At 51.9% G+C, this 25,534-nt stretch overlaps 1 protein-coding gene and 1 non-coding gene across 2 annotated transcripts in view; one reads left to right on the top strand and one right to left on the bottom strand.

Moving 5' to 3' along the window:
• Window positions 1-11,471: 11,471 nt before the first annotated feature.
• The window catches only part of LOC8052849 (zinc finger protein 423), a 58,155-nt gene continuing 44,092 nt past the window's right edge, over window positions 11,472-25,534 (top strand). The window contains exon 1 of the mRNA XM_029982150.4: window positions 11,472-11,628. Coding sequence (XP_029838010.3) covers window positions 11,472-11,628 — 157 coding nt within the window. The remainder of the gene's footprint in view (window positions 11,629-25,534) is intronic.
• Trnak-uuu lies at window positions 14,313-14,385 on the bottom strand. The gene has a single exon. It is a non-coding gene; the product is annotated as a tRNA-Lys (tRNA).

The following is a 25,534-nucleotide window of genomic DNA, read 5'->3' as shown; positions in this document are numbered from 1 at the left end:
ATGCCATGAAGAGTGAAATTCGGTTGGTGAAGATGAAAAACGAGAGAAACACATGCATTCACATTTATTGATGTTTGTAGTCATCTGCCACGTATCGCACCAGTCGGTTTAATCAGCTGCCACTAGTCTAACACCAACAAGGGTGAACGACTTGCATTTTAAGTTTATAATTATAATGCAATTGAATGGCAAAGGTGCAGGCGAGCTGGACAAGAATGACGGAAATAATTCCTGGAGAAGGGGGAAAGGGGAAAAAGGGGGACTGGTGGCAGCTGGTAAAACCCGTTTCCTCTGCTGACATCTAACTCCTGGTTAGCTCAGTTGGTAGAGCGCTCGCTGGAAAAGGAGAGATCATTGGTTCGATACCAGGACCAGGCGGATTTTTTCGGTCGCGCACCAGTCACTTAGATGTGTTTGGAGATTTGTGTTTGTCCTTTGTCCCTCTTGTTCCCTTTCTCCAGGGATTATTTTCGTCAACACTACATGAGTTGTATAACTGGAGTTCATTTTGTGAACGAGATTGTGAGTAAGGCAGGTGAGTTGGGTCTCACAGAACAAGGACTCGCGAAAACCATGCTGTGTGCTGCAGAAGAAATTGCTAGAATCGAGAAAGTTATGAAAATGTTTGGAGATGATATGCTCAAGAATTTTCGGAGATATACACGTCAGGGAAATTGGCCCATAGTTGAGAGGGGATGTTTTAATACCGCCTTTGTGGAGAGGGACGACTCTGCCGAACTTCCAATCGTCGGGTACCTCTCCCGTCTCCACCGATTGTTGAAATATTCTGCTGAGGAAAGGGGCAGATGCCAGTTTCGCGCTACAAAGCACTTTAGAATTTATATTATAGATGCCAGAGGACGAGGATATTCTTAAAATATCAATAATTGTAACAGTTCTGGTGAAATGGATTAAATTGGTTACGACAAAATATCAATAGTATAAGGTTCTATTTTCAATCCGAAGACCCGCGTAATACGCTTATTTTAACTATACGTGATGATTACCGAAGGTTCATCACAGTTAACACGCAATGCAATGTTCATGGCGCAGGAAAAAAAAGCGTATTTCTGGCCGTTCAACTCCGTTATTCGGTCATCATTATCCGAGGCCATTAAAAATCCGTTCTCCGAAAGGTCCTACCGACTTCTTAATGCCGATCTCCTGGTTGTCGTGGAACGTAGGCCGCTTACACCGAGACGCGGTGCAGTCACTCCGGCGAATAACCAGCCAGCTACACATTTTGGAAGTCGGACACTGTGGAAAACTTTATGTGCCCCACGTGACACATCTCGGCTGGTGCCTATACTGCAATCAGCCTTCGTCAAATTGGAACCGCCTCGGTTGGGTCCTGGCCCGATCCCCGAGAAACTATAGCTTAGAGCCATTGGGGCGTAGATCAACATACCTTTACGTTTTCTTTTTCAACGAAGGCACGAAATGACGTCTGGGGGGTCTTATCGTCTGGCCAATTTTGAGTTTTTGGCAGCGTATATGAGGGGTGGGAGACCAAATCGTGGTTTGAGGCCCGTTGGCTAGGAGGCCGCTTTTCCGAGGGGGTGTTTCCCGAGCCCTGGCCTCCGGAACCCTCGGTTGCTTGGACCCCGGAGTCGGCCGAGCGGCGGACGCTGCGCGGGGGAGAGTACCCAACGCCGAGTGCGTGCCGAGCCGACTCGCACAGGCGGTCGTCGGGCGCGCCTGCCAACTCCGGACGGCAGCAGTTGGAGCGCATTCGCGCGGTTCCGCTCGTCGCCGCGGCGCCGGAGCGCATGCAGAGGCGACGCGTGTCTTGGCTGTGCAGCACCTGTCCAGAGCGGAAGCCGCTTTGAGATGCGTGCCGTCCCCGGGGCTGGCTTCTTGCCTTTGTTCCGGCCGGGAGCACCTGAGCGCTATTAAAGGCAGCGGGTGCAAGCAGCCCGACGTCACACGGGCTGCTCTCGGCCGGACCGCGCGCTTTGTTCGCCGGCCCGGCCATTATGTTTCATTCATGGCTCGCACTCGAGGTGGCGCTCGCGGTTCTTCGAGTGGAAGGCCCGCCGAGAACGTGGGGAATCACGCTTCCAATTAAGGAATTTAAATGAGCGGAGAGGGCGAGGGATGGACCGTTCACCTCGCTCGTAATTGGGGGGAGCCTACGTCTCCTGTTGTTCTTTTCCAGGTCGTTTGGCAACACTTTTCAAACGCTTCTGTCGTTCATTTATTTTTATTTTTTTCCCCTTTTATTCGTTTTTATTCTTCTACTATGGGGTTTAGCGATGGGGGAACTGCGCGGGGGACAGTTGTAGTTTTGAGTATTCTTCGTATCGATCGGTCGTCTGTTTTAATTTGGGCCGACTCGTTTTTTTAAGCGGCCCTTTCTTGTAACGCCTCTCGGCTAATTGGGAAAGGTGCTCTCATGAATTAGGCTGGGCTCTTCGGCGTGCCCTGTGTTCGTTGCCCCCTCTCTTAAGTGGCTCAAGGAGCGCACCGTGCGAGACGGCGCCCTTGTTCTCTGCCCGGGCGCCGGAGACTCCGTGTTTCCGTTACGAGTGGTCCGAGTGCTCCGTTCGCTCCAGGCTGAGTAGACGAGAACGCTCATTTAAAGATCGTTTCAGTTCGTTCTTCTCAATGCCGTCTAAGTCATTGCGGACTCGTTCCTGTTCAGGGCCAAAGACGAAGCGGCAGGATGCGGGCCACTATATATACCTGGAGCCGATGTTCGGTGCCGACCTCTCCGTGGCCGGACTCTCGGTGGCCCCGCGTCAGCGGCCGCCCCGACACATCCGTCATTAAGCTGGGTGCGCTAAGGCCCGCCGTAATTGAAACGTTCGAAGAGAGACATCAGCCGCGCTCGGAGGCGAGCAGGGCTGACAGCGGGAGCGCGAACCGCCCGCTGCGCCGCGGCCGGTTCCTCGTCGTCTCCGAGCGCGCCGCGATGGAGACCGAAGCAATGTGCCCCGAGCAAACTCTTCCATCATTGGACTCGGAACGCACCCAGTGACCGGCGCGCCACTTAGCCTGGGCCGTCGGCAGCGGCCGCCCGTTGGCTGTGATCCCTTCGCCGAACCGCATAGCTTCGCTCAGAAGAGCAGCTACCGAAGCGGGCATGTCCAGCGCCTCGACTCGAAGCCGAAATGGATTAGATCGTCACCCTGAATATTCAGGGCTCTCCCGCGCGGCGGCGAGCCAGTCGCGCCAATGATGGATGGCTGGACGCCAGCCCGAGTTCGTTGATCCACGCTCCTTCAGCCGCGCCGAGTTTGCGGCGTTGTCCTTTGCGAAATTGAGTTAGCCCCCGCGCGAGCCTGGAATGTCCGCTCGATCGGTGGCAGTGCGTGGCCCCGTGTCGGCTGGCTTCGCCGCCTGGCTCATACCGGCGGGACACGCGCCCCTCGCCGCTCTTGGATGTCGCTGGCTCCCGCCTCCTGCCGCGCCTCGAACCGCTCTCGGCGCAAAGGTCGGGTGCTGTGGGAAATGGCCTGCGTGAACATGTTCGGGTGCTCTTTCCTCTTAAGATTATTTAAACACTTTCTAACTGTAGTTATCTTGGAAACAAACACTCGATGTGTGCACATCGCAAAAAAAATGTTCGCTGGAGCGCTGGCGATGAGGCTACGAGAATGACCCGTGACGATACCTGGGTTAGATTCGAGAGTCTGTGAAAGCTCTCGCATCTTAGGTGCCTCAGAGTGATCCCTTCTGGAACGTAGTATCGTCCCCGCACAGGATATAAGCGAGTGAAGCCTCATACTTCTTACCTCACGTCGCTCGTTGAAAAAGTAAAAAAAAAGAAAAAAAGTAAAGGCTCAGTTGTTGATTGGTGCATTCTGATTTTTAGTAATATAGTTGCGTTTCTAAAGACGGTGTTTTTATTTGTGGGAGCACTGTAGAAACGGCATTTTCTACGCGTTCATAAACATCTTTTTTTTTAGTTCGAGCCTGTGTGCCTGCCGAAGAAAACAAAAACGAAGTACACTTAAAAACAGAAAGCTATAATTGTGTTTACAGTGGCCCTCAGAGACGCGCAGTCACATTACTGGACCTCGGCGCGACGAAATGCAAGGAAGATCCCGGTAATATGCATAGCTAATGACGAAGTTAAAAGTTCAAACCCGTCTACCAGCATTCAGCTAATGAACGTTCTCCTTCTGAATTTTCGGAACGGGTTTAAAGCACGTTCCCGTTTTAAGCCCTCGGCATTATGGCTGCCCATTCAAACCCTCGATTGCCGCAGGTCGGCATCGAGCTCGCACTGTGCGCATTTGTGGTGCGGTCCCCGCAGCAAACGAGGGACTCTGGTCCTCGGGAGAGTGTCGGAGGGGGGGGAGCTTGTGGGAGGCCGGGGCGCCACTCGGGGTAGCAAAACAAAGGCGGTCGCCGCGTCGTCGCCTGCACACGTCGCCGTGCCCCACGGGTCCCTCGGCGAGCCGCTGGACGCCCCCGGTAAATTATAGATCCCGGACGACGCGAGGGCGGAAGGATTATATCCGCGCAGTGCGCCGATCGATCAAATCAGCCCGGCGCGCGCAAAGACCGGCGTCTCCGTTATTAATGGCCGGATCGGGCAGACTTGACCTCCGCTCGCGGAAGCGCGCGCCACGGCGCCCGGCCTTGGCTTGCCTTGGCTTGCCCTGGCGGAGGCGGCTTAAAACGCGGCCAGCGATGGAGCCGCACGTGGGGAGCCGGCCAGCTGCGTCGCGGCCCGCTAATTGGAACGGATCGCCGGCCCGGGTGAGCCCGGACCGGGGGCCCGTGCGCCGGCGACGCCCGCCAGGTTTCCAGACGATCCGATAAGCCGCGTGTCGCGGGGCTTCGGCAAAACCCGCGCCCGGGATTCGGGCACCCGCGCGCGGACCCGGCACGCGGGACTCTGCTTGACGAGTCTTGCTTTTTCGCATTTGGTACGGGTGCCGGGAGTCTGGGTCTGACGGAAATGCTCGGTTGCTGCCCGACTGCACGCGTTCCAGCGGAAGAAGTCGACAGCGCCGTTGGCTCGCACTCGGAGTTGGAATTCTGCTCGATGATGCTTCCGCGTGTCTCGAGAGAGCGTTCACTTCGTATCGTATACCGTTTTCCGTCCACGATACATTATTTTCATCGATGAATTTTCATTTCGTAGCGTATTGTTAACGTTCCTTCCAGACTGGCAAACTGGTCCTGCACAAATCTGCCGAGGGGTTATGGCTGTGGAATCGTAACCTGACTTTGAAAAAATGCAATTTTTTTTTTGTATATAATACATAGTTTATTGAGAGTGTTAACTTGTCAGATAGGGCACATTTCTCACAAGCTGTTAGGGGGGTACTCCGGCGGTTGTTTGAGCAACCTGAACTATCTACACTTCCTGAATACTTTAGCTGGCTTTAGTCTTCCCGTCATGCATCCCTAGATTCAGCATATAGTTATTGAGAAAATGGCAAACGAACGTGATGCCAAAACCATCACTCAAATTTACCCGCGCTTTCCGTGGGCGTGACACCACGTGTTGAAAACCTTGCTGGTCGCGCGACCAGTTTAAAAAGCAGAGTATGTCGCGCAGTTTATTCGCGCTGTTGATCGATTGCTGCAGTGAGCTTCAGCAGTGTTTATTTCACACCATCAAATTTCTTGTAATCCGTTGCGAACCATAAAGTTCTGCCGTCCAAACAGTGAACCTGAACCCACACCTGGATGGACGGATGAATGCTTACCGCTGTACTCTTTATATCGGGCGGTAGCTTGCACCACTTAGCCTAGAAACTAACATCTAAAAGTATGACTCCTCCCTTCGCTCTTCTAAGCTAATTTGCTTCCCCTTTGCAATTTTTAAACTATCACCAGGCGGTGTGGGATACCACCAGAATGACCTTTACGGGATCGGGCAAAAGAATTGGCGAATCCCGTGAGGGAGTCGCCAATTTTCCACTGGTCAAACCTAGTCGGCGTTATCCCAGCACGGGCCCCACCGGCTCGGTGCTGGGGTAACTGGCAACGCTAAAAATAGTGACTATCGTCACTTCTTTGAGCGTTGCCAGTCGAGACTTTTCGTCTGAAGAAGCCTTGAGGATGAAACTTGAGAGTTCAATAACTAGCTATCAGCGAATCCTCAGTCCACCACTGCTCCGTTGATGCGTTCTCCGTTTATCTTAAAAGGCCAGACAACACGACTACGCTACCTAAAATCAGCACGTGATCGCCGGATAGAAAGCACTGCACGCTCGAGTAAGAGTGCCGACGTAATTCAGAAGGCGGGCAAAAGTAAAGATGAAACTTCATCGATTCTTCTTTTCTTACTGTTTCAGATACCTCGGCTGTTAAAAGAGAGCAAAAATAAAAGTAGCGGCAGCCCTTCGCCGTAACTGAATCGTCTTTATCGTCTTCTATTTATGCTTCCAACGGCCGGGCGCAATATAGATACAGTGTCGAAACGGCTTGGACAAAACAAAAGGGAGGAAATGAAAACTGGGCGGGAATGATGTCGGCTCTCCCGGCTTCTGAGAATCCCGCACATGGGCCCCACGCAAAGGTCCCCGGTGCGGCTCTCCCCTCTCCCCCTCCCCGTGGCGCGGCGCGTCCCAGCCGTCAACCCTGTACCGGGGCAGAGGCGAAGAGCACTTTTGACGAAGCCCTTGATGCCCGCGACTTTTTGTTTTTCTCGCGACGTGGCGAGCTCGTCAACGGCGGCTTTGACGCGCGAGATCGCTTATCATATCCGACGTGCTCCGAGCGCACCCCGGACCTTCGAGAGACCCCCGGCCCGCGAGCGATGCTCGGGGTCCTCGGGGGACTGGGCAGGTGTGCGTCCGGCTTTCAAAAAGCTTTCTGAGGCCGCGGACGACTGTTGACTCTTCTCGGCGCGCGCATCCCGAACCCACGGCGCTCCCGAGCGCGCGGGTCGGCCGCCTCCGAGGCCCCCTATTTTATGGGGATGGCTTCCTTTTCGCCGATCCTCCAAGGGGGGAGCCTCACATTGTCTCCGGGGCTGCCTGCCAGCTCGTCTTCGGGGTGTGTTTGTTGGTTTCTTTTTCGGGGACGGTTTGTCTCGAAAGCATCTTTGGTCCTCGGCGAGCTTTCTCCGGGCGACGATGGACCGCCTCGTGAGTCCGCTTGTTATCAGCTGACCCCGAGGAGGCCGGCTTGGCGCTGCTTTGCCCCGTTCCTGATTCTAGGCTGCTGGGTGCTGGGGACGCTTTTTTGTTCGCAGTAGCCCAGCTGTGTTTGCTTCGCCGCGAAGTGTTTACTCTCCAAGGCCAAAGCTGTCTTCAATTCACCGACGAAACGGTGGCCCGGGCGTGAAGAGCATAAATCTGGCAGCGACGTCTATAGCCGGGCGGTATTTGCCTAGTAATCGTTGTCCCATAAACGGGCTATAATGAGTCGCCTCCTCTGTCAGTCGGATTTCCGGAACAACGCGACTTCTTACCTTACGCGTCATTTTTTTTTTTTAATTACGAGAAATAATTTTAAGAAACAAATAAAACGTGAACTTTTTTTTGTTTATTTAACCCGTCGCCTCTCGCGTTATTTTACGTTGTATGCTTTTGCCGCGTACACAAAGCTTAGTGTCTCGGGTCAACGGTCTCTCCCTCGACGGCCTACACTATATAAAGGAACGGGGCGCGCGACGGCTTCCTTGGCCATAATGAGCGCTGTTCGTTAGAGACGCGTGCGGCAAGGTGAGGGGTGTCCGGCCCAGAAAAGAGCCGCTCCGAAGCCCACGAAGCCGCCCAAATGGACCCGACGTCTGGCCGGGCGCGCTTCCGCGTGCTGCCTCCCCACGGGGTGACCCCGGAGCAGACGGCGCTCCATGGCCGCGAGTGGGTAGGCAGCCTTACAATGCAGAGCTTTGCCTCGTTTGCGGGGAAGCTCGCGGCAGGACCCCGAACGGAGGGCCGTTTTGTTTTGGCGGCAAACAATCTGCAGCGGGCCGAGAGCGGGTTCGCGGCACCTTTTCGTGCGGTGGGTCAGTCGCTGTTTCTTTGTTCCCCAAAAGCGGCTCGCCCTTTGTGTCGGCGTGTAATTGGCCACGCGTCCGCCGCAGTCCGCGCAATTTGTCAAGAGATAGGAGTCGCGCGATCGTGGCGTTGGGCGTGATCTTTTCAAGTGGACAGAATTACGGGCCCGCTTCGTTCGGGAACGCTGTTTGTCTTCTCTGAGACAACACCGGGGCCCTTGTCTTCGCCGGGGCACAGTGGTCAAAGTTTCTCCAAAGGCTTTTTTTTTTTTTTTTTTTTTTTTTTTTGTGGGGTGGTGATGAGTATTGAACCTTCTTCCCATCACGCTCGAATACGTACTGCGTATTTTCCGAGTTAAACTTCACTTTTGGCTTCCAGAATAAAGATTCAAACTGCAAATTAACGGCATTTTGTTTCTTTTTTTTTTTCCTTTCTTTTTTTTTTTTTTGGTGGGGGGGGGGGGGGGGGGGGCTGGAGGTGGCTGGAATGCAGTGTTGTCGGCATTACCGAAAGCAGGTAACGAAATACATTACTTGCAAAGTAAAAACCGCGTTACCGACCCACGTTACAAAAAGAAAGGAACGCGTCATGGTTACCATTACAAATTAAAAGAACGCACGTTACATTTCCGTTACTTTTTATAAATAATCAATAAAAGCTTCTTTTTTTTTTTGCTTTTTGCAACAGCGTTTTTCGACAACGGGACGAAGGACGTGGGCATTGGGGTTTGTCTAAAGTGGGACTTTCTGTTTAGGGAAAAGATAGGCCAAATTTTGAAGGCATGTGGAATGAGTACAATAATTAATGGCTTGGGGGGGGGGGGGGTTTGCAGGCTTTAAGTTGACGACTTGGCGCCTATACTTCGTTACAGCTTCAGTCCAGACGCGGCCGACGCGGCGAGCTAGTGGGACCAATCAAACCGCGTCAAAAACGCAAGTCACTGAACATTTTCTGTTCATGATTGGTTCAGCAATATAGAACACGTACAAAAACATGACGAAATCCACGATTGTGCACTTTTGACGCTATCTGATTGGTCATAGCAGCTCGTAGCGTCGGCTTCGTCTGGACTTTAGGTAAAACGAAGTACAGGGTGTCCCCCCAAACAAATTTACCGTTTTTTTTTTTTTGTTTTTGTTTTTTTATCGGAAAAATAAACTAGGCATCTCCAAACGCTCATTCTCCGCCCAAAGGTAGCGCTAGAGTTCACAACCAGATGCCCAAGTTTCAGCCCGATCCGATACCAAAAGTAATAAGTGATTTTCTGAAAATTTCAATGGGAAAATGGAGCCCATTTTTGCCCGTTTTCGGTTTCTGGTGCCCATAGAGCCCCGTGTATTCGAAAACTCTGTCTGCCGCCATTTTTCCATTGAAAGTTTCAGAAAATCGCTTAACTTTTGAATGAGATATCGGGTCGGACTGAAACTTTGGCATCTGGTTGTGACCTCTGGCGCTACCTTTGGGCGGAGAATGAGCGTTCGGCGATGCCTAGTTTATTTTTGGGGTGTAAAAATGCCAGTAATTTTTTTTTTTTTTTGGAGGGGGGGGGGGGGGGACACCTTGTATGTAAACACGAAAAAATGTAAGTGAACTTTTCTTCGGGTCTTGGAAAGATGTAACGAGTAACGTATGTAAGTTACCAGTTACTCGAATTAAGTAACGTAACTACGTTACCCATTACTCTTTTGAAAACGTAACTATCCAGCACGTTACTACGTTACAGAAAAATGTAATCCGTTAAGGGGTATTCACACGAGGGAGAAATCCCGGGGATTTCTCCCTCGTGTGAGTCAACATTTCTGGAATGCCCATGACATGGGGTGCGGGGGGGGGGGGGGGGGGGAAGGGGGGTTCCGACTGGAGCCCTATGAGCCCCTCCCCTGGCTGCGCCTCTGCATGAAGAGGAAATGTGACGGTAAAGGGAGGCAGGGGAGAGAAAGAGAACTGCCCCCCCCCCTTTTTTTTTGTTCCCGATGATGTGATGATAAAGCTAGTAAACAAGCGAACTGGTTTAGGTTTTTCCCAAAGAAATATCCTTGCTACGCCACTGATCGGTGGTACCACATGTTAATATTGGGTCAAACTTTTTTTTTTTTCCGAACTAGAAAACGTTAAATGAGTGTTTTCGGTTGCGAAACATCGAAAAGAGGTATTCCTGGAACCAAGTTGAAATTAAATGCCCTGCTAGGCGTTTCTTTTTATTATAGTTACAATGCCTTGTTCACGCAAGCACCGCATACTAATATTAGAGAGTTTTAGCATATAGTTCCGATGACTCCCATAACGATAACCGGAATTCAGCAAACGCCTTTGCGCAAACATCGTGTCGTTATTAGGGGTATCGGAACGATCTACTAAAACTCTCTATTTTTGGCATGTAGACTGGCGTCATGGTAAAGCTGCGTATCTCCCAAGCAAGAAAAAAAAAGTGGGAAGTCGTTTTAACTTTTGCTGATTTGTGTGACCTGGAGTCGAATAGATGAAGAACCGGCGCTGATTTTATCTCTGTGAAATGAGCTCGGATATACCACGTCGAATAACGGCTGAAACGCGAGGAAGAGCTTACCTAAACAAAGGCTCTGCGAACGACCGATCGTTTTCGCTGGTCTTTCGAAACCTTTGACCAAAACACCCTGTCCGGGCTTTCACCCTGTATACAAACAAGAAACCCCAGTAGACCATCACATTTCTCAATCCTGCTTATGCTTCGCAAGATAACTGGTACCACGGATTATACAGAAGAAACCGTAAAGAAGTTTCAAGTTATTTTTAGACCTTGTGCTAAAGTTGATCTAACAAGGTCGTGCGCGCGCATGTGTGTTTGTATTTATTTTTTGTTTATTTAAGTATCACATTTACTATTGGCTAACGTTGAATCATTTGTATTTTAACCATTTTTCCGTGCACCATGTTATTGTGTTTGTTATTTGAGCTTTCCAATCATTCACAAATCTTCAATGCCACTATGCACTTATTGTTTAGCTGTCCCGGCTGAGTGAACTCGTGCGCTGTTTCCTTCTCTGGCGCTTGTGCGGATCTGTTTAAATGACCTGCCGCTGCCGGCGCACTTTTAACTCCAGGCTCTGGATGTGTTGCGCGAGGCCGCGGTGGCGACAGCGACCCGCACTGAGGCCAAACATTTCCTCGCCGTAAAAGACAAAGAGCAAGCTTTGTTTGTGCACCTCGCGCGATAGGCTCCATAATTTCAAGCATTATTAAAAGACTCTCTTTTCTTTCTTTTTTTTTTTATTTTTTTTTTTTGGGGGGGGGGGGGGGGAGGGGGAGGAGGGTAGAGGGGGAGTTGTCAACCTCTGTGGGCGCTTCGGTTCCAGACGAAGACCAGAGTCGTCTCGCCGGGGAACCGCGGGTCGCGGGGCCCTCGCATGTGCGAGCGCGAGTTCCGCTTTATGTGCCGCTACTTTCCGATTCAAGAGCCAATCCATCTTCGGCACAGTCAGACAATGCAACACCTCGCGACCGGTAACGGCTCTGTTTTGGGTACAGCGCACTGAATGCGCGCGCCGTGCTCCGTTGACACGTGGCGTCCGCGCGGTAGCCATGATACCGTCCGTCAGGACGTGGTCGCCGCGACGGCTCTTCTGGACACCCCTGGAACCCTGGTTCTGGGCCCTGGGCTCGGACGTCGTGGCTTGGCCGCCCCCAGGTTCCGGGTGCCAAACGTTGCGGTCGGTGACCCCCCTTGACCCCGGGGCCTGTGAGTACGACGTCGATTTCCATACCAACGTTGGCCTCTCTACGGACTTCCACGCCACTGCACGCGGTGGAGTGGGTTCGCCCTCTGTGCTGCAGCTGCCTCGCACTTGACATAGCCTCGTTTACACTTGACGGTTGAACTGCACTCCGAGCGATCGTATCGAGTGTGTCCGTCTCTTCAACCGATTATTGCATAAACAAAACAACAACAACAAAAATGTGGGCACAGGTTGATGCATTAAAACGCTGGAATTAAATTTTGCGGGTGGTAGATTACGTGGAACGTTTTGTCGTGTTTTTGTATGACTCAACCGGTCAACTTCTGCAACTAATGTCCTGGGCCGGCTTGCTACAATTAGCGCCTCAGCTGGGGCTGCGTGAAAGAAAGCACTGTCAATGCTACCGTACGAGCGGAGTAACGCGTGAAGTCGAGTCTGAAGCGCTCACGCTCCCCTAGGCTTTGCAGGCTTTCTTTTACACATTCTAAGCTAAGACGCGCATTCTAGACAGTAAGCCCTGTTGTGTGTGTCGCGGTGGTTCATGAACGGAGAGCCTCGAACAATAGGTATTGTGTCTTCTCCGCGTTCTCTTATTGAAAAATATTCTTGTCTTCGGTTAATGCGTCTCCAAACGTGTTTCCACATTAAATAAAAATAAAATAAATTACGCAAGTGAAAAAAAGAAGGAAGCGTATTTGAACACATTTACGAATCGCAAATGCGTAATCGAGAGCGATAACGTGTACGTGAAGTTCTTCCACTCTTATCAAGAGCATGAATAGAAGGTTATTTTTGTTATGAACGGTGTTCTCAAAGGCAAAATTAAAATATATCACAAAAAGTGTAGGAAACCTACCAATGAACTATTGTTCTTTCATATGATTGTTTTGTATGTTTACGTGACGTTTACGTGCATGTGTACGTATGTACGTGTATGTATGTTTACGTGTGTGTCTACGGTGATCAATAGGACGTCATTCACTTAAACAAACAAAAGACGTCGGTAAACGTGGAGTGCTTTTACATGCGTTTTGGTTTGTATAATTTTGCCGAGAGCTTCAAAGGCCTCTGACACGCAAAAAAAAAAAAAAAAAACAATTCATGCTAAGCGTTGAAATGCCATGTCAGGGCATTACAAAAAAATTGTTTCACTGTAGAGGTGCGTAGTTTTTTTTTTTTTTTTTTTTATAAAAATAGAAATACGAGGCCCAATTCAAAGTTCCCGCCAGTGCACTGTGACGTAACAGTGTACCGCAAGGTGTCGGGGCGGTCAAAAGGGAGGCATCGGCGGAAGTCACGTGAGTTGTATCCCTCCTCGTGCTTACCGCGAGCGCGTGTAATATTTTTTTTTAAATATTTTTTTTATTCTCCGCACCTCCACGAGCGATCCGAGCAGACAAGGTTTCCTTTATCTGCTTTCCATCGCTTAATGTTGCTGTAAAGGTAGAAGAAGAGGAGTCAGTGAATTGACGTGATCAACTACAATGCCTAGAAGGTGCTGTGTGAGGGACTGTCCTGGTATTTCAGCAACTGAAGAAGAGATCACACTGCATGCATTTCCGAGGGACGGCAGGCATCTTCAGCCTGGAGAGTATACGATCATTCGACGACCTCGGTGTCCGAACCTTCACCAAAGCGATTGGGCGTGTCGTACGCAAGCAATTCTAATTTCTGCGAGCGTTCTAAATTTTTTTTTTTTTGCAATACTTGATAGTTTCTTTTGCGCCCAGTATAGCTCTGTATCATCGGACTAATCGCATACACTCGTACACTGGCTTGTACTCGCAACGCTTTCATCATTGACCTTACTGACTCTTCGTCCTCAACTTTCACAGCACGCAAACTAATCAACGGTGCAGGGATAAAGAGCTATAAAAAAAAAAAAAACTTCGTTTCACCTTATGTGCGAGCGAAGGCAAAGCTGGAAGCGCGAGCGCGAAAGCTCCGTGCGTTCAGGCTTTGCTCGAGCGCGCGAGCTGGGGAGAAACGCAAAAAGCGCTGGTCTCGCGCTTTTAGCTTTGGCTTCGCTCGCAGATAAGGTGAAGCGAAGCATAGTGGAACTGAAACTTCGTTTTCTACAATCGCTCGTACAAAGAGCAGAAAAAAAAAAAGTCTTAGGCACGGTCGCGGAGAGCACGAGGAGTGAAACTCGCGTGACTTCCTGCGAACCCACTTTTAGTGACGTAGGTCGATGCCTCCCTTCTGACCGCCCCGACACCTTGCGGTACACTGTTACGTCACAGTGCACTGGCGGGAATTTTGAATTGGGCCTCCTATTTCTATTTTTATAAAAAAAAAAAAAAAAAAACTACGGCAACTCTTTAGTGAAACATTTTTTTTGTAATGTCCTGACATGCCATTTAAACGCCTAGCATGAAAAAAAAAAATTTTTTTTTGGCGTGTCAGAGGCTTTTGGCTAATTTTGGCAGCGTTTGCTTATGCTTGCACTTATGAACCCGCCTACATGATGACTAACGGCGCAGCAGGTATAGATGTCAATAAATATATAGCAAATAATGATTAGGCTGAGCAGAAGAAATTAACCGATAGATTTGCTGAATCGCCGAAGACCCGCCTCCACTGGGTTTATCCGGGATTTCTAATACCGAAAACGTCTTTTTGTCGGGTAAAAAAAAAAAAAAAAAAAAAAAAATAATAATAATCTAAAAAAGAAAAACAAAAATAGCGCCCGAACGGGGACTCGAACCCCGGACCGTTAGGTTAAAAGCCTAACGCTCTACCGACTGAGCTATCCGGGCGCTCCGAAAGTTGTCTTCCACAGAGCCCGTCGGAAATGAACGTCGCGACTTGCAACCCTGGCCGCGGCAGTTGTACGTTGTAACAATGGACGTGCTGTTGTCTCTCTGACCAAAGGAACACCTGTCCGCCCAGAGCCGTTTCGTTCGTTGTCGCTCTCATTTTGGCGCGCATTTCTGTATTCCAGGCGCATCTGGCGCCTTTTGGCAGGCAGCCTGCTCGGTGCGCCCTTCACGGGCCACAAGGAGGCAGGAGATAGTACGCTGCAGGTGCGCGGAGAATGATAGCGCCTGGGTAAGCCGGGTCACCTTCGGACGCTCTCGGTGGCAGCTGAACCACTTTAATGAAAAGGGATGATTATTCCGGAGGCGCGTCTCCGGGAGCGGAATCACGCGCGATGCGTCGCGGCAAACGAGCAGCGCGTCGCGTGCTCCGGGCTTGTGTCGCTCGCTGCTGGAGACACGGCACGCGGTGCCACTCCACGTGGTCCTCGATACTCACGCTCTTGGCGCTCCTAAGGCGTTCACTGCGGCGGGGTGGACAGCTGTTTTACGGCTGTCCTGTGGGCTGGCAAAAAACGATGCCGTGTGCTTCGCAAAAAAAAAAGTTTTTTTAGGTGCGTTTGATGGTCGTTCGCCGAAGTTACGGGTTTCATATCAAACACCACGTAAAGTTTGGATATTATCAGGGAGTGTCCATACATCGTGTTTGCGCTCAGATAACGATCCTCGATAAGGATATGATTCATACGCAAAGGCGCCGGCGGAGTTTCGAGTATCCTTATCGGAATACAAAGACGACTTACTAAAACTCCCCGTTATTAAGGAGTTTGAGCAGATAGCGTTTTCTTATAAAGATATTCATATGTGGAGCTCGCGCTGCCACTTTGAAGCACTTTTTGAAGCATTCTTTGAAGCATTCACCGGAGGCTCAGGGCCTTCGAAATTTATTTGCTAACACACTTTCTGAGTGAAAGCTATGAAGTACCTTCAATCCGCCTAAATGTTGCGGGCGATGGTGCTTCATTTGGTTGCAAGTGGGAACACGGTCGCCAAGATGGTTAATGTTCCTGCTCTCGATACTCCATACGTCTCGCGGGTGCGTCGCTTTTCCCGCTTTCTCGGCTCGGGAGTGCTCGGGGAAGATGACCGCGCTGCTCTCGAGTTGCCGGGAAGACCCGTTTCTGGGAACACGACGCCTACTTTCTCGGCGTCGGAAGTGGCCGTGGCGGCGCGTAATCGGCCTCCGAATCACGGGACGAGCTTTGTGCGAGTCGCGTCGCTCTTCCACGGCGCTGCTTCGCCAAGCGCGCCGGTGCTCACCGACTGTGAGCTCGAACGACGGCGAGGGGCGCGAGTCCTTGGCGTCGGCCCGACGTTGGTCAACGAAGCGTCGCACGCCCCGAGAGTCCGGCTGGACAGCGTCACAATGCGGGCTGCGGCTCGTCCTCACTTGAGAAGTCCCCGGTCGTCCCCGGGGCCGAACAATGGCCGCTTTGCATGAGAAAGGGCAGGCCTCCGAAGCCATCACCCGGACCTCTCCCACCCAGGAGGGGGACAATGGGGCGAAGACAATCGAACGTATTATCGACGACCCTTCGATGATTATCGATTGGACTCGTTAGCCGAGAGGCGGGCTCCTTTCTCCGCGCGGTCACGTACGCAGGTGGCGTTCGCTGCGCATGCTCGTCAGGGTTACGGTTATGCCTTGTTTGCGGGCTTCCCGGCCTGGCCCCCGCACTTAGTGCGGCCATATTTTAACGAGTCCGCGCGTATAATGATATTTTGCCAGGTGGCGTTATTCCGTCTGCTTTTGTCTGGGAGACACTCCTTGGGGTCGTCTGCTTCGGCGCGCGCTTTTATCTTGCGCTCGGCTTTCCGGCGCTCTTTGGTCGTTGGTCCGACCAATTATCCCGCCGACCGACCGAAGCGATCCTTCTCACGCCGCCGGTTCGGAGCGCCTGTGATTACTCGTGGATGGACCAACGGTGCTCGTGTCGAAACTGAGAAAATGCCACTAAGCAAGCGCAGCGCCTCCAAGTACCAGGGGTGAACGGTGTCAGACATTTCATCTGCGAAGTTTGGTATGCGAAAGGAGGCTTGACTAGGAGCACGTGGTGCCAGCGCGCAAGTGATTGTGCTAGTGTTTAGTTCGTGTTGAACGTAGCTCGGCTGCTCACTTCTAGGGGAGCACGAACCCGCCCACAAGCGATGTTCCATTTCGACATTGCCAACGAAATTTGGCATTAATTTAACTAAGGCTCTTATGCACGTAACGTCTTAAAAAGTGGACGGTTTACTCGATGTAGAAACTGAAGAAAAATTTAAGCAAATATCAGCTATCGCAGCCTACTGACCCATTGTGGTATATAAAATGAACAATGCTGTCTTCTTTTTTTCTTTTTTTTTTTCTCTCTCTCTCACTAGTTTACACGCGTACGCGTGTATTCCCAGATCGAAACCTTCGTTTGACCTACTGATGCAATTTTTCTGCCGATTTGTTTCTCACTGAACAGGTGTAAATGCCCCCAAAATGCGTAAAATACACGTTTCCCGTAACTTTTCACGCGCGTCAGCATCCGCGGTGGACTGGACGCGGAGAGTTTCTCGGAACACCCATTTATCGCGGCTTCACTCGTTTACTCGTCTAGGCGGTGCCACTAGGCTTACATATGACCCTCCGATTCGCTTTCCCACCCCAAGGTCCGCGTTGGGTATAGTTTTCGCCATCCCCGAAGTTGCGTGACTGCGCAGAGCGACGAAGGCTCTCACAGCTTATGGCTACCGGTCTATCTACCGTAATATGTTTGCGTACTACGCTAAAGCGTCTTAATGGTTCAACCGATCACCTAATGACCATGGTCAACGAGCCAGTATTGCCACATGGGCTCGGCACGCGCGTATACCCCCGAGGGAACCCGAGAAAAAGCATATATCCTCGGCTTCGGGGTGAAGAACTCGCAGTGCAGGCCGTGTTGATCCTCGCCCACCGGTTGCCTGTCAATCAGGTCGGCCCGTCGCGTCGCGGGTGCTCTGTCTGCCTCGAGGAGCCAGCGACGGGACTGCAGGCGCGCCGTGGGGTGCCTGCCGGTTACTGCTTGGCCGCGCAACCGCAGCAGCGCCTTTGGCCGACCCTCGCACGCAGGAGGACCGCTCAAGACCGGCAACCTTGCGCCGCTGGCCCCCTGTTTGCACGCCAAACAGGCACCGCGGGCTGAGTGGCCACGCCGTTTCCTCTGCCCGTATCCGGTGGCCGAGTTCCACGCGCCCTCGGAGATCCTCCGCGTCGACCCCCGCGTCGTCGCGCGACGAGCTGCCGTCGAGAAGAGCTCAAGTGCGGAGCACGGCCGTCACGAGCCGATGGCAGATGGATAGGCGGCGCATGCATGCAGTCTAGACGAGACGTGAGGCGCGGTTCACCGCGGCCCCGTCATTGTTGTCAAACAGCAGCCGATCCCCTCGCCGTCCCTGTAGGTACCTTGGGTGCAAAAATTAGTGCATGTGGCGCACGGCATATTGGCTTTCTGCAACGAGACGACCGCTTGACGTATACCTCCCCCCCCCCCCCCCCCCCCCCCCCCGGCGCGAGTTAGCTTGGACCTTTCGAGTAGACCCCTGTACAAAAATCGAGTTCGTCTATACCGAAAAACACGAATATACGGGGGGCAATGGCGAAAGCAGAAAACAGACCTTAGTCAATGACAGGATATGAACAGTGTCTGATGCCCGGCTTCCAGTACGCGCTTGTTTCTGTAGTATGCTTTGGCTGTACGCTAAAGGCGCGCGAGGCGCCGAAGCGTCATCGCACGTAGGAAGTTCTTGCTGGAAGCGGGAAAACTGAAGGACCTTCCTGGTCGTTTTCATTATCTCGATGGATATACACTTTGCTAATGTTCACAAACGCGCAGCCTAGCCTGAGAGGTCCACAGCCCTATTACGCGCGTGTTCGTGACTTACGAAAGGAAGCGAAGCACGCGCCATTATATGCACGAATTCTCAAGATGGCGCCTGCTTTTTATTGGAACGGTCTGTAGCTCCGAGCAACTTTTCGGGCGCCTCATTTGCGCGCATGCCCAAACAGAACACGGCCTATCGTACGTCCTTGGTAGAAATAAGTCGGAGGTTTGAACATGACGATGTTGCTGCCTAGAGCCACTCAGCGGAGGGATTTTTGTTTCTTCTGTTGTTGTTTTTATCCACTCAATAAATGTTCGACTTCATTATCCTCACCTCTGCGGCGTAAACTCGGAGAGATAAAACCATCGACTACCTAGAAAGTGGCAATAACTTGCGTAACGTCTTGTACGTAAGCCACACTTTAATGCCCGAATCCGAGATAAAAAAACAAAACAAACACCGCTTTTCAAAAGTCTCTACCGGTAAAGCCCCCGCCGGTCTGTGTTCAAGAGCCGCCGACGGCGCGCTGGACGCAGCCCTTGAAGTGCGTCTGGGTGTCCGGCCACTTCCTGCAATTTAGCCGTGTAAATGGCTGTGTCCATTGGGCCCACGCCTTCTTCCAAGTCGCTCCCTGCGAAGGAAGCCAGGCGACACGGCCAGAGGCGGCCGCCGCTGACACGCCATCGCCTGCGCCGTCCTGCGGGGGTCTCTCCCGGCCAAGTCTATTGATCTCGCCTGCCAAGCGTGCAGCCGCCACAACAGTCGCTCACGGCGGCGACCCACGTCTTGTCATCAGCCGAGGCAGTCGACAAAATCCGAGCTCCGAATTTCTCGACAAGTACCACCTCTTTACGCCGCTTTTTCCATGTTCTTTTGTACGCATTTGCTTGTTCAACAGCCGGCTTCGTCGTTGTCTGTCGTTGTTCGCCTCCGCTTCTTCCGCTATATATCTACTACGCTGTCGTATGTTAGCTCGTACGTTACGCGTGGCAGGTTGGCGCCATTGTTTGGTAACCTTGTTTTTCTCTCTCTGTCCATTCTATTATGTAAGATGTGTATACACGTCCGAAGATATTCGATCTGAATTACCTGACACAGCCACGGCCGCAGTGACGGGCCCAGGAAACTCAGGTGGATCGCTGTTTCTACGGATCTCCTGGTCGAGCAGCAGGCCGCAGCAGCGAAGTGGCGGTCATCAAGTGGCCGTGACGCAGCCCCATACCGTTTTCTATACTCCATTCAATCCTATAAGCTGACGGTGCGGTGGGAGCTACTCGCTCGCCTGGCCCCGCTCTCTGCAAGTGGATATAGGAGCGAACATGATCACCTGCTACAAGATAGACGTATATGACTGGTTCAACGAGCCTTCCACCGCACTGTCAGCTTAGGGATGAGGCCTCTAAGGGTCGGGAAAGAGCGTTACTTTGAGAACTGCAGTGGCGGCTCAGAAAGTGCGAGAAATAGTTTGCGGCACACGACACAACCCGTGAGCTTCGGTTGGAGATGTGATTAGGGACGATTTCACCCCTTCTTCCTCCGACCTGGCAGCGTTAGTAATTTTACCGCATTTTAGTGTTACTGGAACTGCAAACATTACCACCGCGAGAAGTAGATCTGCCCTCAGGTCGGTGATACATATCGTTGTAGAGGAACGATTGAGGCAATGCGGTATACACTTAGACGCGCGCAGTGTTGATCACGCGACCGCGCACCGTTACGTTGCTCATCGAGACGGACGGCTACGGAAATCGGGATCAGCGCAGCCAACTTGGACTACGCCGTTATTCCTCACAACGTACGTCAGCGTCAACCGATGAGACGCTTGGCTCGGTCGTCCGTGTCGGTGGCTCTGTTGTTTCTCCACCGAGATCGGTTCTCTCGGAAGCGACTTTTTCTTCTGTGTCTCGGGCTGTCCCGTCCTCTGCTCTTGGATGAATGGACGTGGCTGATTCGTTCCGCTTTCCTTCCCTATCCGTTCACCTAGTCGGCGTCTGTAATTATTTGGTCGCCCCGTTGAGGCCGCAGCGGAAACGGTAAGGCGCGAACGAGGCGCACTGGACACCGCCTGATGTCACGGACCACTGCACGAAGTGTGGTGAATTTTCTTGCCAAAATAAAGAATACACAGGCGGGGAGGAAAGAAAAGGGCATGAGAGAGAGAAAGAGTGTGCGTGTGTGTGTGCGTGCGCGCGTGTGCATGTGCGCGTGTGTGTGTGTGTGTGTGTGTGGAAGTGAATCAACCCGAGATTCTCGAAGGTAGTGGAGTGTCGAATTCGCTGTTCTGGTTGCTGTCACCTGCTCTCGTAAACCTATGCTCGCATATTTACTTCTGCAGTGAGCACGCCACAGATGATATGTGCCGTGCTCGTTGCAAATAATCGTATTACCAGGTATACAATTAAAACGAAAACAAAGGGGCTAAATGGAAGCTAAATACGATAGAGTAGTGAAATATTCGATTCCTGATATTATTAAATCGATCGCCATTGTCGCGAAGGAATGTGAAATTGATTTTGAGAAACCGACATCGTTCATCTATAGTCCAAGACCAATAGAGTCAAATTATTGACTACCAGCGTCCCCGTCTTTTGATATTGTTCGTTCAGATGTGATATATCTGACCTGCATGGTCACTCCTGGATAACGCAAAGCCAGAAATGAAAAGCTGAAGTTGAGCTTAGCTTTGATGAAACAATCCAAAGCTCGTCACTATAAAAAAAAAATCCATTGAAACAAGGGCGTCGGCTTTGGCCAGACAACGTGCAAAACGATTGCAAAAAAAAAAAAAAAATTGAGCAACGTGCGCGTCATCACAACGTGGTCAGAGTCACACTCTTCTGTCCCTGCTTGTTCTAACGAGCGCTTTAGGATCTGCATAGAGGGCCAGGTTGCGAGTCCTAGCTGCGTTTTAGTTTCTGCAGCCTCGCTTCTAACGGCCTTCACGTGGGGGTAGTTTCTCCCCGGCATTGCAGCTCGTTGGGTCGCTCACCTGTCCTACAGCGCTTTAATTTGTTCTAAGGAGGCACCCCGAACTCACCCTGGGCCTTTTCACTTCGGGGTCGATTTGAAGGAATTTCCAGATCAGTTAGTCCCATGTAGGGTGCCTTCGACATTGAGGCACCCTAGTCTCATGGGGCCGCCTGCAGGCATGCAGGGACTTACGCAAAACATATCTTCCTCTTCGTCTTCTTAAAGAAAAACTAAAACACTTCTGTATTAAAAAAAAAAAAAACACTTAAATCGTTTGATCCGATCTGAAAGGCGCCGGGAAGGAGGGACAAATATCAAAATTATATTCCATATGGATGCGCCCCGTAGCCACAACAGCACTTTCAAAATAGCGATGAAGCCAGTCCTTTGCGGCGCGTTCGGTGCGAGAGAATTGCGAGGTATTATGCAGAGATCTGGACATTTCCGCGCCTCCCATATATGCCTTACCCGAGCAATGAAAAACACTGCACGCATTCCCTCACAAGCGGCGAGCGCAGGGCAGTTCAAACCTCTGGGTACGACGTCACACCCATCGGTTGGTTTTTCGGTTTTTCTCGCGGTTTGTTTATACGTTCGGGTAAAATGCTCGTGATATTTAAATTCAAAAGACAAAAATATGGTAGAATTCACTTCTATTTTTTTAAACCTCTAACTTTTTTTTTTTTGAGTCTATAAGCAAGCGTTTATATATTGTAAGCCAAAATATTTCCATCAGCTCACTGCGGTCACTTAAGATGTGTAGATTGACGTAAATGTGCAATCACTGCGGTCGGGCAACAGACGTCCACGGGATGCTTAGCGTGGCCGCGCCTGAGCGCGGCTCGAAAAAAATCCCATTGCTCATAAGCGAGAGCGAAGGCCGTAAGGAAAGCTGGCCTCGGTTGTGGACGTACTCGCATAGCAGGGATGGGCAAAATACATGAAAATATGTATTGAAATACAAATACAAAATACTTCGTCAAAAATGTATTTAATTACAAATCTAATTACATTTCCAAAAAAAGCATTTAAGTACAAGATGCATATACAACCAAATGTATTTGGTCTCCTCCAAATACTTTTCCAAATACATTCCTCAAACTTTGCGTCAGCGACTTCAGGGCACCTGCAACGGGTTTCTGGGTATCTCATTTTAATTTTGCATCGCACACTCGGGAGTTCGTGTGAGGGGCTCTAGTAACGTAATAGAAATATAATCACAAAAATGTAATCAGCTTGAATGTAATAAGCGAAAAAAGTACAGAGCTTCAAGCGGCTTTTTTGTCGATTACATTTTGGTATAGACCAACAAAGAACCGAGACGGCCAAGACGCGCCGCATTAGCTAGAGAATTTTTTATTATTGCAAATCGCACCTGTTACCAAGAGTTTGGACGACCCTCGCATTTAGAATGTTGCAGGCAAAAATATGGACGGAAAGCAGGCTGAAAGGCTTCACAAGTTGTCACAGGCATTTATTTAGCCAGTCTGCCTGTGAACGTCGATTTCGTCACTATTCTTGCCCTGGACTAGCACCGTAATCACAAAGTCACTAAACGCTTGTGCTTGATTGAGAGGCACTGCATTCGGTGCAGAATGTAGTTTTCTTCCTGCTCTGGACAGTGACGATCAATTTGAGGGATGTATTTTCGCCCACAAAATTGTATTTAATTACAATTGTATTTGAAATACCCACATTTTAATATTTAAATACACACGTCAAATACATTACCCAATTTGTAATTAAATACGAATGCAAAATACACTAAGTATTTGAAATACGTATTTCAAATACTTGTATTTGAAATACTGCCCATCCCTGTCGCATAGTAGTACGACGGCAACTGGGCTGACTGTATGAGAAGGGCGGGGTGTCTCTTCCAGGACGCGCTCGTCGCCTTCCGCCGTGCTTTTGGCTGCGAGCTCCTCAAGCTCACGAGACACCGAAATGCTATCGAACGCAGGAAGCTCGCGCTGGAGGCGGGACAACTGTAAAACTTCCCTGCCGTTCTCATTCTGCCGGCGACTATAGCCTTTAGCACGGGGAAGGCTAAGCCGACGCCCTGCCAGAGCGCCACGGAAGGCAGCTAGCTCGCACTGTGAGCAAAACAAAGAAACATTTGCCCGGTTATTCGTAGCCCGTCAGTGGCTATGATCCGCCCCGTTCCTTTTGTGGCGAGCCGGTCGTTGGCTCATCTGCCAGATGCGTGCATCCTCCAGGCTCTTCCATTTTGGGCGCCTGCCGAAACGGAGAAACGGGCGCAGCGGGGCAGGGAAGGCGGGGTGCGTCGAAGGGGGACCCGAGGAGCAGGGCGGAACCGGTGGTCCGCTGCCGCCTCCGCGGACGCTTGTGTCGTCGGCGGCGGGCCAAGCTGCGAGGCCACAAAGGTCCCGAGGCCCAAAGGGGGATCCCAAGGAGGCTCGCTGACGCCGCTCGGGCAACTGTCATCGAGTCTCGAGCCCCGTTCCCCGCTTTTAAATGGAACGTAATGAATGTCCCATTGCCCGGAACGCGATGGAGACTTGTGGCGCCGCGTGAACAGCGGTTCTCGGGGGGCTGGCGGGGGGGCCCCCAGCTGGAACCCCCCGCCCCCACAAAGCGGTCCTTTTGAGCCGGACCGTTGGGACGAGCACATGCCCTCCAATCCAAAGGTCAATGGGGTCCGGGCCGTGCGACACGGCTCCGTTCGGCGGGGGCCCGCCGTGCGCCTTTGTGCGCCGATTGAGACGTTTTGTGGTGCCACCGCGGTGCCGCCAGCAGCTCGCGTCGAGCCGTGCTGTGTGGACCCGAACGGCCCGCAGCGACTGCCGAGAGATCGAGCCACGGCGCGTGCAGCGGGCTCTGTTGGGGTCCCTTTGACGCTGGCGCCGCTCGCTTTGGTCACGAGTCAGGACCTAAGAGCCTCAGCACGGTGTCGGCAGAGAGGCATATCGCCGACACTGCCCGACGCGTGCCCGACGCGTCGCCCGCCTCTTTACATCTTGCGATGCTGAGATTTTGAAGTATTAAACGCCCCAGCTCGTAGTTGAGACCCGGTGATTCGGTCGGGTGTTTGGGATGTCTCTGACTTCTTTGAATTGTCGTTCATAAAGAATAATTAATGTGGATGAATAGTTGCAAAGTGAAGCGCCTCAATAACCCTCATTGGCCCTCCTCTATTACCGAAATTTCGCGCTCTAAAAATGCCAGCACGTGCGTCCGTTCGACTAGTTTTCTGGGGGACCCAGTAAACTAGTCGAAAGAAACAAAGCCGATTACAAAGTCTAGACGTAATTTGCTTTGGGGACACTGATCGCTCGAACGTCATGCTCAGTGCGTGCATTGCTGTGCCTCGCACATACTTCGTCTGTATCCAAACTCGATAGCGCTGATCTTTAGACAAGGCGGGGCCTCGAGTACGGGACCTCCCGGAATATTTGCTGCATCGGGCTTCACTGTCATAAAACTGTCGCGCTCTTTGGGGCGGAGGCGAAGGCAGCGACTCGAAGGCAACAATTGTCGCACCGTATACCATACGTTTTCTTCTGGCGACGACGAAGCCTTCCAAAGCAGCTCTTTCTGTGGCCACTCTCGCCCGTCTTCAACATGCCAGCGCGTCGACATGGGCACGTTCCCACCGTCCACCAGGCAGGTCCATTTCCGGAGGGACGCAGTCCTGGGGACGTGACCGCCTCCCGCGACTCGAAGAATGCCTGGGCGTGTGCCCGTGGCGTTTCTCGCGACCTCCCGCAGTCCACGCCCGACGCGGGCACCGAAGGCGACACTCGTACGTCTCTCTCCCGACGCCATTCTGCGGGGCTGGCGACCTTCGTCCGTCGTCGTGGCCAGAATGGAAGGCGGTGCCGGCCGTCGCCCAGCGTCGCGGGCTGCTGCTACCGGCGGGCCCTGCCCTGGGCCACCCGGGCGCCGGTGGCAGTCCCGTCCGCCCACTCCGCCCCCGAGAACAAAGACGGCTCCAAAGTCGGCTCCCGTGGGATCTCCGCGAGGACTTTAATTAGAGTTCCTCCGTTGCCGGGAAACTCGGAGTGCCGCTGGACGTCGAGCCGGGGAAGATGCGCTCGTGCCCCGGCTTGCCACCTTCGCACCGTCGGTGGGATTTCCTCTCCCGCTTGCCTCTCCTCCTGGTCGGGCCCTCGGTTTAGACGCGGCTCTGGCTGCTCGCCCGTGTCTGGATCTCGGGGCTTCGATTGCCTCGGGCGGGCAGGGCAGTCGCCGGAAGAGGGAAGCTCTCCGTGGTGGCCGCCTTCTTCACTGAAGCCCCGGGATTTGGGAGCACCGCGTGCCT

This window comes from Ixodes scapularis, unplaced genomic scaffold (genome assembly GCF_016920785.2).
Source record: "Ixodes scapularis isolate PalLabHiFi unplaced genomic scaffold, ASM1692078v2 PGA_scaffold9__187_contigs__length_104089568, whole genome shotgun sequence".
Taxonomy (NCBI): domain Eukaryota; kingdom Metazoa; phylum Arthropoda; class Arachnida; order Ixodida; family Ixodidae; genus Ixodes; species Ixodes scapularis.
The sequence above is the reverse complement of the archived record's forward strand: the minus strand, read 5'-3'. Positions and strand labels throughout refer to the sequence as shown.